Raw genomic sequence first — 19,364 nt, forward strand, 5'->3', positions numbered from 1 at the left:
AGCGCACATTGCTGGCTCATGTCCAGCTTTTCATCCACCAGTACCCCCAAGTCCTTCTCGGCAGGGCTGCTCTCAATCCCTTCATCCCCCAGCCTGTATTGATACCGGGGATTGCCCCGACCCCGGTGCAGGACCTTGCACTTGGCCTTAGAATCATAGAATCATAGAATCATTAAGGTTGGAAAAGACCTCTAAGATCATCGAATCCAACCATCAACCCAACACCACCATGCCCACAGGTGCGCCTCACAAGGTTCACACAGGCCCACTTCTCGAGCTTGTCCAGGCCCCTCTGGATGGCATCCCGTCCCTCTGGCATGTCGACCGCACCACTCAGCTTGGTGTCATCTGCAAAAAATATATTTATGAAAAGCACAGTAGAGTGGTACTTGAAAATGTCCCAGAACAGATGTTAAGCATAATTAAATCTTCCTAAGGAGTCATGTTTCCTTAAATGTTTGTATAATGGGTATAGTTTGTGTGTGGCAATTGATGATAATGTGCTGCTGCTGTGAGCTCTATAACAAGCCTTTCTGTTACTGGGCAGTGCTGTTCATGGCTGTCAGACACTTGAGAGATGCTCCCCATCTCAAAAGTTGCCACTACAGTGAGCAGGAATGAACAAGAAAAACCCTTGCTTGAGCAAATGTGGGCCTAAACAGTTGAAAGAACAAAATTCTCTCTTGGCTTTTCAAAACCGCATGACATTTGCAAAACCCTCCATCATCTACAGGTTGCCACATCTTATCATATTCTGCTTTAGAGGGACATGTTTAAGCTTGACTCTGGCATTTTACAACATATTTAATTCAAAATAGCTGATTTTAGCTTCGGATACATTCCAGCAGCCTCTCAGGTTTTGCCCTATCCTCCTTTCCTCTGCTTTTCCTCTTGTTTTCTGCCTTCAGGAGGCTTGAACCCTCTCCACATAAAGTTCACTGCAGTTGAACTGGACCCTTTGTTTCCTCACATTTCTGGCCTTGCATTTCATGCTTCTCTTATCTATGAAAACCCTCTTAAACCTAACTTAACTTATACCAATATCACTAATAGCGAGTCATATCCTCAGGTAGCAGAAGAGCTCAGTAAGACGGTGCTACATTGATTAACACTTACACCACCAGGATCTGGTTTTGCATGACAAAGGGTTTCTATTATATTTAAGGTTTAATCTTATCTTATCTTATCTGTGCACATTCTGAAACAAGATGTTTTGTTTATTTCAATTCCCTGCAACATTATTGTGAAGTCTTCTGTTGAATCCCATGCAGTGCCAGTAATACTATGATGCAATAAACCTCTTCAGATTTCAGCAACAAGACAGCCCAACTAACTTCACCAGCAAATGTCCAAACAGACCACATATGACCTTTGCTCAGTTTGAAGATCAGCCAGCCATGGCTGTGTTGTTTGGTTGATAAATGTCCATAAGGCAGCTCCTGAACTCAAAGCAGATAGTAAATATACTTACACACCAAAATGCTCAGGTGCTAACTTCAGCAGGGGTAAGACTGGTGATGCTTCCCCACTCCAAGTCCTACATGGTTTTGTTCACTGTGTTGCAGCAGTTCTGTGAAGAATTATAAAAAGCTCAGAGGACAATAAAATGCTTAAAGAAAGGAAAGACCACAATGAGAGGAAGTCTTGCAGGATTAGGATTAATTATTTTACAGAACAGAGTAAAATGGGCTTCATCCAAAATATACTGGGGTCCATGGAGAGTCTCCCACTCAAACCAACAAGCTCTAATTTAGCCTCCACAATAAATACAAAACTCTGCTCAAAGATCACAACCTTAGGACCTCCATGCTCAGGAACACAAGAATTGCAGGTACAACCTTCATGTGCTCTCCCTGTGTGTACACTCCTGGACTCTGCTTTACTGCAGGATCACGTGTGATGTTTCTTCCACCGAACGCCTTCCTCCTAACATTGAGCATGAATGGTGCTCTGCAGGCAAGCAGTTGCCCAGAGCTGTACACTCTTTTCGTTGTATGATGATGCTCTGCAGATTGTTTAAAGCTTCAAGGATTTTCCTATGGTGCTCATCACTCAGCTACCCCAGTGCTTTGCAAACATTCTTTCCCTGGGCACAACTTTCCCCTTTTCACAGCTGCAGAAGCCAGGTGAGAAGGTTAAGTCAAAAAGTAGTTATTAATTTTCGGGATCCATCTTGATAGTCTGAGTCTTCAGAGCACACCATATGTGCAGATCCCACTGACGGCAGCCGTAGCTCTGTGCCTGCACTGGGGCTCAGGAGGAACATCCAGCAGCCAGCTCTGAGACACCTGAGTGTCTTGCCTCTGGTACCACAGGAATCTGGTGATGAGGGCAGGAATAGCATCTAATTCTGCAGGGTATCAGCTGTAAGTAAGAGACAGCTGTGCTCCACCTGGTCTTACTCACTACATGCATTACAACCTATGCAACAACTAAAGCATCCTTCATAATTCAGATGTGATGTGACATATCACCTCAGTTCTGGCTTTTCCCAATTTGTAAGAGCTTGATTTTGTGATCTTCAATAATCTCTGAACCTTATTTTTGTAATTTAATAGGCCTTAAAAATCAAGAGTAGTGAGAGCACATCAAGCAGAATACTTTCTGCCTTTTCAACCATGCTAACAGCAGATGCGACAATTTGCTAGGTGGTGTCCCAGGTACCAGCTACCAGTGTAACACTGGACACAGCAGTAGCATGTGCCAGGCCTCCTCTGACCCTGATGGAGAGTGCAGCTCTCTGCTGACCTTCCAACACGGAAAACTTAAGCTCTGGTCCAAGTAAAACTCGGCCACCAAGGCTAGAGGGACTGGAAAAAGCCAATAACCGATCATAAATATTAGCTAAGCTAAGAGGCGTTCCTCATCCTGCTTCATGCGAAGGGGATTGCTGGGTGAAGCTGGGTGAAGCTGGGGTGAAGGAGGAGCTCCTCAGGCTTTCCAGTTGAGGGCTGAATCTGGGCCTGACCTTCAGCCTGTACCTTTGCTTTCATGTTGCAATCATCCAGTCACTTCTCCCTGTGTTTGTTTGAAAGGCTAAAGGCCAAGAGCTAGATAAACTTTGTGTTTAACTTTAATTCATGATCAAAGGAGAGAAGTGCAGTTTACTACTTCAGCTGCCCTGCTCTTGGCAGGTTGCCACAGCAATAGTCGGGGAGTCTGGGATTTAATCCTGGTTTGTGTGCCCTAGATGTGAGCCAGCTCTTGTTTGCGGAGCACTGCCCCTGTCTCCTGTCCTACCACCAGTCCCCACCACCAGTTTCCAAGTGGTGCCTTCTCCTCCTCTTACCTGCTCATTCCTGTCCCTCCTCTGGATACCTTGGCTTAGACTCCGTTCTCCTTCAGCCCCAGCTCTCAGCTCCACTTTCTCTTCATATGTTCCTCAGACTACTTAACTCTTTTGAATTCGTTACTAGCATCTGGTCCCACATTTTCCCCATGCAATGTCCCAGGGACTGAGGGACCCAGCAAGTCCTCCAGTCTGTCCAGCTTATTTGCCTCATTCTACCTCTATTCCTTCGTCGTCCACTTTTTCTTCCTTTTTTTTTTTTTTTTTTTTGCTTTGGAGTGAGCATGCAAATGAGAAAGTATTTCTGTTCCCAATTCCTCTGTTGTGTGCTACAGTGGTCTTTGGAAGAGTGACTGCAAGCACAAGGTATGAAAGAAAGGCAAACTCACTGTAGCCATCAAATCCTATAAAGAACTTTTATAAAGTCGGAGGGGGACAGGCTTGCCTAAATACAGATGACTCACTATAGGCTATGGTCTGAGGGTCATGTATGATAAAGACTGATTTAGAATAGAGAAATATGACCTCTCAGTATACAAAAAGGGCATTGAGTCAAATTGCAGTGTATTTACTTGCAAAAAATAATATTGAGACTATCATTCTCTCTCTAAGAGAAGAAATAGGAGATCTTTTCAGGCCCCTTTCTGATAGTTAGAGGCTTGGAAACAGTAGAAAGGCTCTCCAAAGGGCATGAATCTTGCCAGTCTTCTTTCAGGGCCCAGAGAATATCACTGTGGGCTGGGATCCTGCAGATGCCCTGATGAGCTCTGGTATAGGACTTCTGTGAAAGATCAGGCTTCCTGGATTCAATAGCTCTGACCCTCCCAACCACCCAAGCAGATAGTCCTCTCCAAAGTGGTTCAAAATGATTTGTGAGACCTTAGGACACTAATCAACAAATCAACTGGAAGAGTAAGCCAATCTTAGTTCTGGTGAGCAACCCATAAAATGCCAGTTTACACCAGTGAAATGTGTGTAGTTACAGCAGATTGTCATCAAAGAAATCATTGCAGCCAAAAGCTAAACTGGGAGAGGCAAATCACAGTTCAGACCTACAGGAGTGTGGATACAGAAGTCAAAGTGACAGAGATGAAAGGAATATTTTTTAATTCCATGTTGCAAATATATAAATAATAACAACCTTAAAGTCATGTCATAGGTGGGATAAACTGAAAACAGAAAGCAGAAGGGACTTGGCCAATGCCACTCAAGTGGCTGTTTGCAGAACCAGGATCAGACTGGGCTTATCAACTCTCAGCTTGCATCCTTCCCACAGGCCTCACTATGCATACTGCTTCAGCTACAAGGAACCATGGGAGAGGCCTCACTGCACAAAAATGTTCAGGAAAATGGTGAGGAATTGGGCGTCAAGGCTGGTGGTGAGCCATACAGCATGACTAGTTGCATGGGTGCAACAGAGCCATGCAAATATACCGGTTCAGTGGTCTGGAGGGGTTGTCCCTCATCCCAAACAGTTGTTAACCCCATGATGACCCTATGCTAACAATGGCTTCTTCTCATCTACTCCTATGAAACCTGCCTTCCTCTTACACTTTGGCTTAAGGGTAAAACTTGAACTAAGTCAAAACAACCTCAGTAAAAATGACAGTGGGACAGCAGCTTATTATGCTATGGAGACTCAGATCCAGCGAAAGAGGCGCAGCAGCAGCCTCGTTAGAGACCTGGGCACCAAAACTGGGAAAGTGTTGAGGCAGCATAAACCACCTTTAATATCTGTCTTATTAGTGTAATGTCTCTCTGTCTTTAAAATAAAACATTTGAATGTGCTATTCAGGAATACCAGGTGAACTTCTGGCCTCTCAATAGTAGCTAAAGACCAAGACGCATTTAATATTTCACTTCTTAATATATCAGCTTGATATCTATCTATCTATATGTACAAATGTATTTCTATTCTAGCTCTGAGTGTATTTTTTGTTGAGCAATTTATCCACAAACCTAATTTGATTTGCTAATGCACCCCTCAATGCACTCATTAAATATTCTGAGTGAGTACCTTCAGACAGCATTGCAAACTCTTTGCTGTTCTTGATCTGTGCTGTGAGTTTGCTCATGTGGATCACATGGAAAATTATTACCATATCTAGAAAAAGAAAATGCAAGTAAAATACAATTAATTTATGCTGCAAATGTTAGCATTTTTTTGTCCGACAATGGCAATAAATACATTAGATTAATTTTTAAATATTTATGAATCAAAAGGGTGTATTCAGTAATAGTACTTGTACAGCATAGTACTATGTGCTATATAGCAAACGAAACTTTTATTCTGAGTAATATTTGAGAAACTTGTTAATATGTATGCTCTGGAGTAAAATATCTGGTTTTGGTCATTGATGGTATACTTCCTAACACATCCTGATTGAAAATGTATTCATTACTTCATGATAAGCCTTCATTAAGTAGCCTTCAGCAGTAAACTAGGCCTCTTTCAAGTTGCTATGTAGTTTGATCTATGTCACAAATCAATTTAATCAGAAAACAGAATGAAAACTTTTGGAAACAAGCCACATTTTATGGAGAAATAGCTCCAATACTCGCCTCTAAACAAACAGCAGAAACAACTGGCGTGCAATTCAGGAATGACTGAATCAAACAGGTTTGATCACAGTAACCTTCCAACCATCATAAAGTTTTCTTTGTTTTGCTTGACCAACAGTAAAGGACAGATAACAAGTTCAGATTTTTTGTAATAATCAAAAATTTATTGAGAATTTGTACAGAAAAAAATAACCATGTACAGAGGTAAGCACTGCTCAGGGAAGAGGCTTGGGCATTTTACAGTCAACGGTATTTTATAGTCAAAACTGAACTGTGTAATGTCAGGTAAGTTCAGTGTCTGAGAGGTAAAAGATTTGTTTTCCCTGTTCAGATCAGTCTTTGTGAAATTGTCCCTTTACGAGTCTCCAACCTACAACAGAACAAAAGGAACATTTTAATGTTCTTCTAAAGAAAGAAGTACATAAGGCTATGACGACATGTTGATAGTGTTCATACATAGTTATACTAGTTGGAAATTAAAAATGTAGTATTTAAAACACATGAAGGCAAGGAATTATTTCTGATCACGAGACTATCCATTTATCTATCTGTTAAAAGAAACAGTAATTTGGAAGGTATACTAAAATCAAAGCACAAATATTTCTATGAGAAAATGGTAAACAAAGACAACTTCTCTAAGATGCAGTGGGCTTAACACTTCAGTTGTCCATGCTCAGCATTTGAAATGATAACTATGTTCTGTTGTCATTTTAAACATCTCCTCGGCCCTGTGGTCGAACCTGTTTGGCGCTGCCTAAGTTGTGCTGCTGTCCATCTACTGACAGTCTGTTGAATGGGATGATTTTCATTGCAGTTTTCTTCATGGAGTACCACCGGTCACGCCAGGTTGCCCAGATAATGCCATTGTCATATCCAGATGGACCAGCATCTTTCGATGTGTACACACCACCTAAAAAATATCAGTTGGAGCAAAACAGTTAGTTGCTTTCTAAAGTAGTAAATGTGTCCATACATTTTTCAGGTACTAACACCTCCATGGCATCCCTGGGCATGCTAACAGGCCCCGCTCATTGCCCTCTCCCCCTAGTTTGCTTCTCTCAGGACTAATTCTCCCACTTTGGGCTGGAGAGCAGACACAAGTTCCTACTGCTGGTGTTTTCAGTTATTGCAAAGAATGGGCTACACCAGCTTTGGAAAAAACAGATGGCAAAACACACTCAATGAAAGCGACCCATTTTTCTTTGTCACTGAAACGTGGTGTCCTGGGTTAGAGGTATTTAGAAGATACTTTACCTATGTAATATTTGCCATTGAGGTGGCCAGCATGACATCTATTCATCCACCATCCAGATCCATCTTGCTCAGCACAGTTGCCAGCGAATTTATCACTGTCATTATCATAGGTACTGAACTGCATGCCATTATGATAGGTAAAGGATTTGTCACTTGCATCGTCTCCAAAATCAAAGCCACCAAAGGCATCCCCGGCTTCACCACCGATAAAGTAGGCATAAGTCAGTCGATACTTGTCTTCTTCACTTCCCACTTTGAATACAGCATAGTCAGCAGTGCTGTTAACAAAGGATAACGGTGACTATGAGCATGCTACATTCCCAGCACATGCATGAATGAAAAATACATAGGTGTTAACACTGCAAAAAAGGCATTTATGGCATCCTAGCATTTGAAAAGGAATTGGTTTTGCATGATTGTGTGCCTCAGTTCAATGACGTACATCCAACCAACTTTTCTGCTCCAGCATCAGACGTGTTTTCTGACTACTAGTCTTCAGTGATGTATGAAAGATCTACATTATACAAACTATATCTTCCAGGTTCATAATGCTTAGGCTTACTTAGGTCATGAGAAAATTCTTGGTGGGAAGAAGGGGCGGATGCCTCAAGAAATAGCAAGGATAGTAAGTCCTCCTGGAGAATGGAATATATAGAATAGAATAGAATAGAATAGAATAGAATAGCTCAGTTAGAAGGGACCTACAATGATCATCTAGTCCATAAGATGCATAAGATGTGAAGAAACTTGAAGAGAAGAAACAGATTCCTTCTGCCAAATAAACTAGGGCTGCCAGCACATGGCCTTCAGACACGCATGTGTACCTGGCAGCAAGTCACACACGGTGCCAATGCAGTGTCCTATGCATGTTAGCAGGCCTAAGGGCTCATTATTTTTTCAGACAGCTGACAAACTGATGCAGCAGTGGGAGCGGTAGGTTTTAAGCTGTCATTTTCAGAAGCATCATAAGCAAGTACCCTTTTTTGCCACTCCAGTCCTCCAGTTCTATTCGTAAGGTGTATGGCAGAGTGGACTGTATTGTTATTGAATGAATCTTTTCATTGCCCAGCCAGAACTCAGTGGTGTCATCTGGAGACAGATGTCCAAATCCTTCCTTGTACTGAACCCAATTTTTCCTGAAGTCCTCACTCCCGTCCAGTCTCTGGGGAAAAAAACAAAAACAAAACCAAAACCAAAAACCTCAATCAAGAAGTTATGCATCTTATGTAAGTAAATAAAAACAGTGCTAATGCAATAAGCTTGCTTATGGTAATAACACATAAGTAGCATACCCTCTGTATCACTGTCCAGCCGTTGCCATATGAGTCAATCTCACAGTAGACTAGGAATGACTGCTTGGCTTTTTGAGGCTTGATAAAGTAAAGACCACTTTTTCTGGCACCTTTATTTGCAATGTCTTGACAATCTGAAGTAAAGATATTCAGAGGATCGTTATTAATCTAGCTACAGTTCTATCCTCACATTTATTTGATATTGTAACTTTCTTAGTGCGAGAAATACAATTCATCTAAATGTCATTGTTGCAAAGTTAGCTATTTAATCCACATACTTCAATGTCATTGCCATAAAATCCTACTAAAGGTCACAGGACTTATGTAAGATGATGAGGAATTTAGTCTCACATACAACTTAAGCAACTTAAATGTAAAATACAGTCATTGCATTAATTTCTACAGCAACAAAAATGGCATTTTTGGCACTAATGGAATAATTAAATTTTTTTCAGGTGACAGTAGAAATGTGATAATTAATTACCTTCTGTTTGTCTTATGTCCATAGAAAGTCTCCTCCTGTCCCTCATGTTTAGCATACATTTTGGGATAATTATATTTTGGCCAAAAAGGCCAAAGCAGAAAGCGAGACCTCTGTTCCATCTGAATGCCCTGTTTGCAGAGCATCTACCTAGCATTTATATTGATCCAAGCACTGGTTTCATAACTTGCAATCTTATATGCCTTTGCAGAAATCTATGGCCCAAAAGATTACAAATAACTCATCGCTGTGATGCCAACTGGTGATACTTGTAACTGAATTAACCCTCCGCCATACAAGAATCATTTTGTGCACCTCTTCCAGTTGTCTCCTGTATTTCAGCCGTGTCTCTGCATGGCTCCTGACAGTGTGACTCAAGCTGGGCAATCTTCTGTTTCAGCTGTGTGATCCTGTTGCTGTTCAATATATGTGTATCTGTCAACTGTCTGGACAGAGAGACATAAAAATGGCTTGCTGTTTCAGCTGTTTCTGAAAACGTAATACACGTTTACCTGCACACATGCCTCACCTATGTAGCATGCTGCTACATACACCCCTGTAAAAGGGGGTGCCTTTATTAGCGCTGATATTTAAAGTTGACTAAACTAGCCAAAATGGGAAAGCACGCACTTAATCTTATGCAAAACTTGACTTGACTCTAATCAGCAAAACTCAAACCAGTAATTAATATATGAATATAACTCTATGGAAAGTTTTTCTTTGTTTTGAAGTAAATGATAAATTATTCCTCTTTAATTATCGATGCATTTGTAAAACATAAATGCTGTAAATAAACTGCTGCAAGTGTCAGAATGCCTAAATTGTCTTTGATATAATGTTATAGAAGTGGAGATTTTTCTACATTCAGGTCAAAAAACATGTCCTTAAGATTTAGAAAAGTTAATGATGTTTTCAATTTTATTTTCAATGTCAATTTACAAAAGACTACCACTGAGTTTATAGTTACTTACGATTTATATCAATGTAACTGAGCTGATTTTCATGGATATTTGCAGCAAAATTAGCCAGAGTGAATGATTGTACAAATATTCCACACACTCTGCGTTACAGCGCAAACTTATATTAATAAAATCTCCAAAGGCCATGAAAAAAATTTTAGGAGTAGCTGGCACAGCAAAAGAAACATAAATAAAACTATCTGCATGCTTCCTGACATTCTTATCTTGCACTTCTTGCAGAGTTAATGGCTTATGCAGATGAGCAGAGAATGCAATATCAGATCCTCATGATCCTTCTGTGTCTTGCTAGGCAGCTACTAATGGCAGTGTGGGCACAATGGTCCACATGAGCACAAAAAACCTTTCTGAGGGAGCCTTAGCTGCACTTGACAAAAGAACAGAAAGAAAACTATTATTTGGATTGTCAAGGGCTATAAAAGGTGGAAGATACTTACTGTATAGTACTTTCATGAGACAAAATAGTGTTTTCATATCTGATAATTTCTTCAATTATTTTCTTGGACCTTTTAGTAAAATCATCAACTGAATCTGTAAAACAGACAAAGGTATAAAATTATTGCAATTAGGCAAATTAAAAACCAAGAAAATTACATAAATTATATTTTTCAGTTGTGTAGTTATTTTTATATTCTCACTTGGTAGTGTCTGCTTCTCTGGAGGATAGAGGCTTTGGATGTGTTGAATCAAATGTTCTGCTGTTCCTGTGGAGTTAGTAATTTGCTGCAAAATTCTCTCCATTTCCTGCAGTTCGTTATCCATAGTGAGATGGTATTTATTAAAGAAATCTGCAATGCCACAGGTCGTTGGGCAGTAGCTACCCTAACGAGGAAAAAAAAATAATCGGCAATGTTTCAGGAGCAAAAAGAGGAGAGCAGAATATTTGGGCAGGGGAACTTCAGGCACTGCTTATACAAACGATTGGGGATAAAAAAGGCCAGGCATTTGCCACTTTGTCTGCAATACGTGAATTGACAGAGGCAGTTTGGTTTCACACTGTGTGTACATACACATACATAGCAAGAAAACGGTGCATGCTGTTACTTGTAGCATCTTCTGGATATATGCTTTTGTCAACAGCGCAGCCTCCCCTACATTTTTACCAAGCGTATACCTCTATTAATAGATAACTGATTTAACCACAGTGTATTTAATAAGTATTGAAAATAACAATGAAGATCAAATAAAGCTACAAGTGATAATGGTAGTTAATAATCAGCATAGGAAAGCTTTAATTAGACTCTTAAGAGAGAAGAAAATTGTTCAGATACTTACAAATCGTTCATCTAATATGCAGCAGTTTTCCCTGGTAGCAATGTACTGAAGAGAAGAAAGAAGACCATTTTCAGTGAATTTTCCCCGACAGCGCTTTCCACACCAATGTGTTTTCTAACACTGTCTCTTCACTTACCGCCATGCTGGTAGAAAAGAGCAGGGATAGGAGAGGCCCCAGGGGAGCCCAGCTGCGTAACCTCAGCACCACCATGTCTGTCCCACCAGGTGCTGCCGACTGCTCGGTGCGAGTCGTGCAGTTAGCAGCCGAAAATGTTCAACCCAGCACAGGGCGGCAGTGGTTTAAGGGAGCAGGCTGAAGCTGGGGGCGGGCACCGGGAGGTGGCGGGAAGAGGTGGGGTAGGGGTTTGAGGTGGATTCCCAGAATTTGCACACATCGTTTACTCCTCCCATTTTCAGAACCTGCTTCCCACTTATCTGCTTGATCTCTGCTCCAGCCAGGAGGTCTCAGGGGAGATGGGAAGGTGAGACAAGACATGGAGACACTACTTCTAGTAACACAAGTGTTAAGGAAACTCATACATGGTTTTGGGATGGGGACTAGCAGAAGTTTCACTCAAACAGCACAAGGAAAAGCCTTGTAGCTATCTGAATTATGTGTAACAACGACCAATAGCCTAACAATAAATACTATGTTGTGGTTATGTAGCACTTTCCCGCCACAGATCTCAGTGTGCTTTGCAAAGAGAATTGACCTCATTCTCCCTCTTCTGCACATGACAAAACTGAGGTGGAGAAAGGTATGAAGTCGCACTGGGCAGTGGCATATCTGGAAAAGAAGCCTGTGGTATTTCTCAGAGGCAATAAAAGCATGAGTCCTCCCTATCCTTCAACTCAAGGAGTCCACTTGAACGACTTTGATCAAAGCTTCCGTGCTGGGGAACTAATGTTGTCAGTATCTGCCTTATTCAATACACCTACAAGACTGGTGACAGGCTCCCTCTTCTGCTACAGGCTTTATCCCAGTCAAATTATTTTATGTATGTGCTTCTGCCTACTATCTGTGTTAATAGCATTAATGGCTTTCTACTCATGCTCTGCACCTGATCTTTAGGCTGCGGCTTCTCCAGAGAAAGCCTGCTTTTGTGTCTGTACAATATCTCATGTGATAGGACAATGTTGAATGAGGCTTTTGACTTCAATACATGTTTGACCAAATGATGAAAAGAATGGTGGGACTGGGGCTCACTGCTAGATCTGTTGTTACTGGGGTCGGCTTTGTGATTTCAGGCAAATGACTTCACCTCTGTACGGCATGTTTCAACTTTGCTTAATAGGTATTTAAAATCCATGGACAAATGCACTCTATAGAAGCTAGATGTTACATTACAAAATTAGATATGATTATGCCCTGAAACACGGGGAGTTCCTGACCTGTGTATCCTCTTTTCATCTGGTCACATCTGGTCAACCAGAAGGTTCCCATCATGTTCGAGGATCCAGCCACATATTGCCAGAAGGAAATCTGAGCATTTATGATGCTAAAAATCAAATTTATGGGACACTTATGTGAAGCTGAAGCACTGTTTGTGGGAGAGTCAGTAGCTTTCCAGTACCTGTACTGGTGACCAGTGAGTTAGCTGCCAGGCTGCCAGAAGTCCTTTCCAAAGGATGACCAATGCTAGACATTTACCCTTCCAAATCTGGCGTTAAGTACCTTCAAGAGTCATGTGCTGAAGGTGCTTCTGTTGTCCTTACTGATACAAATAGGACATGGCTCCACCTTTTACATGATTAGTTCTGTTTCCTAAAAAGTGAAAATAAAGTAAATAAAACTGGGTAAAAGTCCACCTGCTCTTGTGTTTTCTATTGTTGCTTCATTAGTGCTGTTAACATGGACTCAGGAAACTACCAATGAATCTCCTTGCCACTGCTGCTCACACATTGCTTGAGCTTGCTTTCCTGCTTCATTGGCTGCAGGTCATGACACGGGGTCCAGAGGATCCTGGAGGTACAATTTCAGTGGCTGTGCACCACCAGGATTCCCTTAGATACGATTATATAGCGTGAGTAGGTTGCTGGTATAAACTTCGTAAAATAACTGGCCCACCTTCAACCACAGATGTACACTCGAGTGCAGATGGGCACGTTATGTTCATGACATGATAGGTGAACCACATAACACAATCCAGGTATCCCTCATCCTTTAACAGAGTAAAGAGCATACCCTTCCCTTTTTTATCACTAATAGCAGTACATATAGGTTTGAAATTCTTCCAGAGTTAACAGCGATAACACAAAATTATCACTGTATAGATTTACAGTCATGAAGGAATTGATATTAAACATAGCTTTGATGATTACCAACTATCTCTACACTGCATTTATAAGTCTTGCCTAGTTGTACTTCTGGTACTTCTTAGCAGAAGATGTAAGTATTTAAAACTCACAATTTTTTGTTTGCTTTGCTGATTACATGGTCATGATTTAGCCTTGAATAATTAATCCTCTCATATCTTGGCTTCCTTCTCTTTTCTTCTATGGTTTCACCTTGGGTGACTTAGAAATAACTTACTCCTGCTTTTCATTAAGTTGAAAACAACATGTATTCTCAGTGGAATGGCTATGTAGTCGTTTTCCTCTCTTACATACCATTTTGTCTTGGTTGGTCCTGGCTGCAAAACAGCTGACCCATTTACCAAACAAATGTGCTAGAGACCTAGTTGTACCCTGAGACGTGTCCAACATAATTCGACTGTGTTGATTTTCCGGCCAGTTTTTTCTTTCCAGTAAGTCTGTTTGCTGATTTGGTAACAAATGAGGAACGATTCGTGTAGCACAGGCAGAAGGAAGAGTTCTTAAAGTCAGTTTACTTTTTTCTTGCAATTTATTTTTGCGTAGGCAGTAAATGAGAGTCATTATTTCTTTAGAAGAGCCTGCTTCAACTCAACTTTGACTAGTATTTTTGTCAAACACTCTTTTTTTTCACAGGCAGAAGGAAGAGTTCTTAAAGTCAGTTTACTTTTTTCTTGCAATTTATTTTTGCGTAGGCAGTAAATGAGAGTCATTATTTCTTTAGAAGAGCCTGCTTCAACTCAACTTTGACTAGTATTTTTGTCAAACAGCCACTGGGAGACTATCCAACACCTTCCCATTATTCATAGTTAAACTTCCCTCAGAAATACAAATCAGAAGAAATATGCTTGTGTTTGTAAATTAGTTCCTGCATATCAGAGTATTCTTATGGTTGTCTTGGAAAAACAACTGTTTTTTAAACATATATATACTTACATGCTTTAAGAATCTCACTTGAAAAATCAGTCTATACTGTTTCAGAAATGCTACGGTGATCCATTTTAACATTTCTAATGGGGTTTTGTTATTGTTTTAACTGAAAATGTTCAGTGGACTTGACTTGAACTTGCCTTTTTTCCCCCACATACTCCAGAAGTTGATTTTCTTATGTAAAAATAAATACCAAAAAAAAATGTTGAAACCCCCCCACAAGTAAATGTTGAAAAAAATTGCCTACTTCGCTTTGCTCTCCATAATCAATATGCATTACCCTGCTTGTACTACTAGTAAGCTATACAGATTAGTGGGCAAAATCCCCTTCACTACGTCAATCAATGAGTGAGTGACAATTAGGATGAGAAAAGGAGACGACTAAAAAGCTGCCTAGTATTGAAGTTACGCTGCTAGTGTGCTATAAAACCAACTGCTTTACAAACAGAAGCAAAAAAGTGAAAATGAAAAAAAAAGTTTTGCAACTCATCTTTCTCTTTCTCTTTCAATATTCAAAATTTGGGCAAAACGTAAATGTCAATGTTTTTGCCAATCCAATAGTCCACTTTCTGCAACAGACTTCTTCCTCACCCTTCCTGAAGCGAAATGCCTGGAGGATTCGTGAGCCAGCAAAAATCAGCTCTCGGTTGCTCTGCATGGGAGAGGCTTTTGTTTCTTTGCACTTGTGAAACCAGTACAGACATTCGCTATGCTCCAGCTCTAATACAGGCTGTAAATGGTTCTGTTTCTGAGGAAAAGTGTGAAATTTATGTATTTCATGTCAGCTATGGCTTTCCATTTTGAAAAGAATTCATGGGATATTTTGCTGTATGCACACTGTGAATACAGAAAATTCACTCACTTCAGAATGTATTCTTAAATAAAGATGGGATATTATTTTTTTTTAAATCTAAGCAGGGAAACTACACTGATGCATGATTGCTAAAAGTCATTTGGTTTGTGACTTACGTTCTGCTGGTCATCTTTTCCAGTACTTTTTCTACAGCATATAGCAATGTAAAAGACCCTTTGATTTCTGCAAAGAATGACCAAGGGGTTTTTTTGTAGCTAATGCATCATTGCTTTAATACATAGTTCTTATTTTGATTTCAAATATTATTACAAACTAATTTTCAAAAGTATTTAAACAATCAAAAAGGCCAAAAATCAACACAACTCACATTTACAGTACTTCTGAAAATACCTAATGTCCATAAGCCAGATGTTTGATGATTTGAATAAGCTGTTATCTTATTTTTAAAAAGATCCTATATTCTTTCTTTTTAATGCTTACCTACTTTCATTCACTTCAGATTTTATTTAAACTTCATTCAAATATTTAGGAATTAAGAGAGAACATAGCTCCTAAAAGCAACAGAAATGTGTTATAAAGGAACAAAATCAATATAGTTCAGAAGATTACATATATTATTGCATTGTCACAACTGAGGTTTTTCTGAGTCCCAGAGCATAGGATGTTACACTTCAACATGCCAAAAATCTACTAAAATACTACAAACCCCCAAACCGTGAGCTGGGATCAGTTAAACATCATTATTGAGCTTTGAGTTGTTTGTGCCTTATATGGGGGTATTAGATGCACCATGGCAAATTCTCTCCCTTTACTGATTTACAGAGATTGTTTTCAGCTGTTGATTCCCTTAGGAAAGGTTGGTTTTCAGACTGGCTACAAGGGAGAGATTGCAATGTATGCTTTACCTTGAGGGCAAGAGCAGTGAACTCCATTTGTTAAACAAAGAGATGCACTAATTTGTGGGAATGAGATAAGTAATAAATTCAAATATTTGCTAAATATTTTGTAATTAGTTGAGAGGACAGAGCCTCAATAAACTAAACAGAGCTTCCTCAATAAATTAAAATATTTGTCGGTGTCTGCTGATAATATTGGTTTGGACAGGAACTTATTTACAGTGACACTGAAGGAAACACAGCAAATATGTAGTATATTTTACAATAAAACCCTGGTCTGTGAAATACTTTGCTTGCACTTTTTTAAGCAATCAAAGGAAGCCCGACCCTCAGAAAAATCCTAGAAAAATAATGGAAAGTGTATTTGCTTTGGAAAATTGTACTTCGCATTGTCCTCCCTGACTTCCAGGATTAGCTCTGAATGCTATTAATTCAGGATGATGGTAGTAGAAGAATGAATTTCACATTTCTTTTACACATCATCTGTGCTCCAGGCTGGTGCACAAATCTGTTTACAGGGAGGGAAGTACAGGCCTACATTTGAAACATTAATGGCACTAGCATAATAGAAGTAAATCTAAGTATTTAGGGTCACTGAAGGAAACTGAATCTCAGACTGACCTACATTTGAACCATGAACAGGAAAACAATTATATTCTTTATTTTTTTACTCCGTAACCTTTTTCTTTCTCCAGCATAAAAATTAAAGCCATAAGATTTTTTTTTCCCCTTCCTTCTCACAATTTATGAGAGGAATTCAAAATCTGGCTTAGTCTTAAAAGTTGTACATTAAGCAATGAAGCCAGTGGATGTGGATTCCTACCACGCGACAGAGTTATGGCGTCTATTATTGTTGACCCGTATCCCCTATATAGGCCATAAATACAGTCAAGCTTTTTACTAGCCCCTCCGTGTATGAATTTCACATAGGCTTGTTACCGACTGTAGCTTCTTCTGGGCTTCACCAACAACCACAGAGTGCCATCTGATGTCCTCAAAGAGCAATACACTGTTTCTAAAATCTGTTAAATCACATAAAGGCCAAAATCTCAAAATTACAACTTGACCATCGCAGAACATTGCTTCCCAAGCCTACCTGGAAAGGAGCCTCTAAACAACTTGCCTCTGTTTTCACCAAAACAATCCTAACCTTGCGTATGAAATGATGGGCTCTGAACTAATCATTACTGCAGCACTGTCTTAGCATCTTACACATGTTGGCTATTAATTCTCTCACACATTTAAACATCCATATGCAAATTTGCTAAAATTGTATTCATGCTCCATAAGGGCTTTAAAATGGTTTCTGACAAAGCAAGATCCAGCCCACCACAGAACCATGAGCAGTTGCTGTCAAAATCCACGCTACAAAAATATTTGAGAGAAGTTGAAAGAATAAAGCACCTTCTAGGTTCCAAGACTGTTCCACCAATGTACACATGTGCGTGTCAATATTTATATCTTAATATGGATAAAATGCATTTGTTCATCCAGGGGAGAAATGCACGCATTTGCCTCTCTGCATAGTGCAGACAGCACAGGGGACGCTGGCGGCAGTAGATGACACTTTTTGGGGCCGGGGATCATTTTGCACGCAAGGCAGTTGCGGACGGTGGAGAAACACAGCCATCTACCGGCCCCTGGTTCGCTTTGAGCAGCCTTGTCTTCCCATGTCCAGAAATCCAGTTTTGTAGCATGAAAATTTAGCCTAACCCATTTCAGCAGAAGTTTTACTTATATCAATGGGTTATAAATGACTATGTTTGTTAGGGATCAGCATTTATTTTGGATACGTTTAAGCACAGAAGTGAGTGAGGGCTGCAGCATGTTGATTATGGAGTCTCAGCCAAGGTAAACTGCATTTGAATTTCACCACAGGATTTGAGCCCATTGCAAGACCTGCCGAGGATTAGCCATGTTTCCTGCTACGTTACAATATGTTGGAATCTTACTGCAATGTATTCCATATTGAAACGCACATGGAAGACACTTTGAAATTTAACTACAGAAAGTGTTTCTCTTTATGGCTATACTGGGAGCTGTGCATTTTGTACCAGACAGTGCTCTTTCTGGTTCTTGCTTCAAAGTTTACTTTAAGGAGCTACAATAAATATACATTGGTATATTTAGGACAAAGCTATCTGGAGTCAGCTATGTATATATAACATGGGTTTTTTTCCCACTGTGATTATTTGGATGCTTACTAGCTTATAGGGACTCAAAACCTGCAAGCTTTCAACATAATAATTAAGTACTTTAATAATTTAATAATCAAAAGTTAGGCCCTCTCTATGTGTAGGGAACCAACTTTTCTTGCTCTGTGACCTCCTTGGTTTTGCCTGTTTAATAACTTAGAACAGTAATTGTTCATCACTTTTTAGGCACTGAGAAGGTTAGAAGACCGTGCTTTATGGCCTTTCTGCAATAGGAAAACATTGCACCTCCCTAAATAAAGAGCCAAATTCTAAGATCACAGCATGATTACTTTCTATCTTCTCTCAACTGCATCATTTCTAACTGCAATTAGAAATTAGCCTAACTGGACGCTTTAGCAACAATTTTCAAAAGTACTTATTTAAATATTTTCAACATGGCTACTTTTTACATCAGTAAAACCACCTCTCATCATCATATACTTAGCATTGCCAATGTCGCACTGAACATTGTATTTTTCAGTGTTCCTGCAAAGACCCCGAATTTCATTATTGTTTCGTTTGCAAGAGATAATTCAAAACACTTAGAATCAAAGTGTATGTGTTAAGGGAGGCCTAGCAGTTATTGCATCAGATTAGCATGCAAGACTGACTCAGTCACTGTCCTTGTCACATCAGACGAATGATGTGGATTTTCCATAGACAGGGGGTCACTCTGAAGTACCCCTACGTGATTAGCCCTCTGTCAAAGACACCCCTCCGATTCAGATTTCAGGACTGGGAAATCGTTCCCCGTTATATACTGGGGAATTTGCTGGTTTGGTGAGGGTTACCTCATGTCCACTGACTAGAAGTCTGGGACCTGAGAAGCCCTTCCTGTCAAAACCGAAATATGTCCTCCCGCAGAAAGTCTTATTTTTTAATAAACACATTTTTTAATTAGGAACTTTTTTTGTTGGGGGGGGGGGGCGTTTCATTAAAATGTCATAACCAGACTATCCGACATGCTTTTGACGACCCTGAACAGGGTTTCCACTTTTAAGGTTAACCCCACCACCCCACGCGTGGTGCTTCAGTAGTGACAAGCATGCCCCCGCCATCTGTGCAGCACCTCAGGGCTGCGGCAGC

The 19,364-nt window shown here is 40.1% G+C and overlaps 2 protein-coding genes across 2 annotated transcripts in view; one reads left to right on the top strand and one right to left on the bottom strand.

Annotated features, from left to right (window-relative positions):
* Positions 1-5,988: 5,988 nt before the first annotated feature.
* Positions 5,989-11,341, bottom strand: FGG (fibrinogen gamma chain). The gene is made up of 10 exons (XM_009283321.2): positions 11,267-11,341; positions 11,131-11,175; positions 10,494-10,677; positions 10,293-10,386; positions 9,194-9,324; positions 8,398-8,531; positions 8,083-8,267; positions 7,106-7,383; positions 6,592-6,761; positions 5,989-6,221 (listed from the first exon to the last, which is right to left on the bottom strand). Exons 1-10 carry the CDS (start codon positions 11,339-11,341, stop codon positions 6,207-6,209), a joined length of 1,311 nt encoding a protein of 436 aa, XP_009281596.2. The 3' UTR covers positions 5,989-6,206.
* A 59-nt stretch (positions 11,342-11,400) lies between these two features.
* Positions 11,401-19,364, top strand: part of LOC103902324 — an 84,482-nt gene continuing 76,518 nt past the window's right edge. The window contains exon 1 of the mRNA XM_009283358.1: positions 11,401-11,487. Within this exon, the coding sequence (XP_009281633.1) occupies positions 11,401-11,487 (87 nt within the window). The remainder of the gene's footprint in view (positions 11,488-19,364) is intronic.

This window comes from Aptenodytes forsteri, unplaced genomic scaffold, assembly GCF_000699145.1.
Source record: "Aptenodytes forsteri isolate BGI_AS27 unplaced genomic scaffold, ASM69914v1 Scaffold6, whole genome shotgun sequence".
NCBI classification, from domain to species: domain Eukaryota; kingdom Metazoa; phylum Chordata; class Aves; order Sphenisciformes; family Spheniscidae; genus Aptenodytes; species Aptenodytes forsteri.

Coding starts and splice junctions, on each gene's coding strand:
- FGG (XM_009283321.2), bottom strand. CDS start 11,341: ATGGTGGTGCTGAGGTTACGCAGCTGGGCTCCCCTGGGGCCTCTCCTA. Junction 11,176..11,266: donor TCTTTTCTACCAGCATGGCG/GTAAGTGAAGAG, acceptor TCTTCTCTTCAG/TACATTGCTACCAGGGAAAA. Junction 6,762..7,105: donor CAATGGCAAATATTACATAG/GTAAAGTATCTT, acceptor GATATTTTTTAG/GTGGTGTGTACACATCGAAA.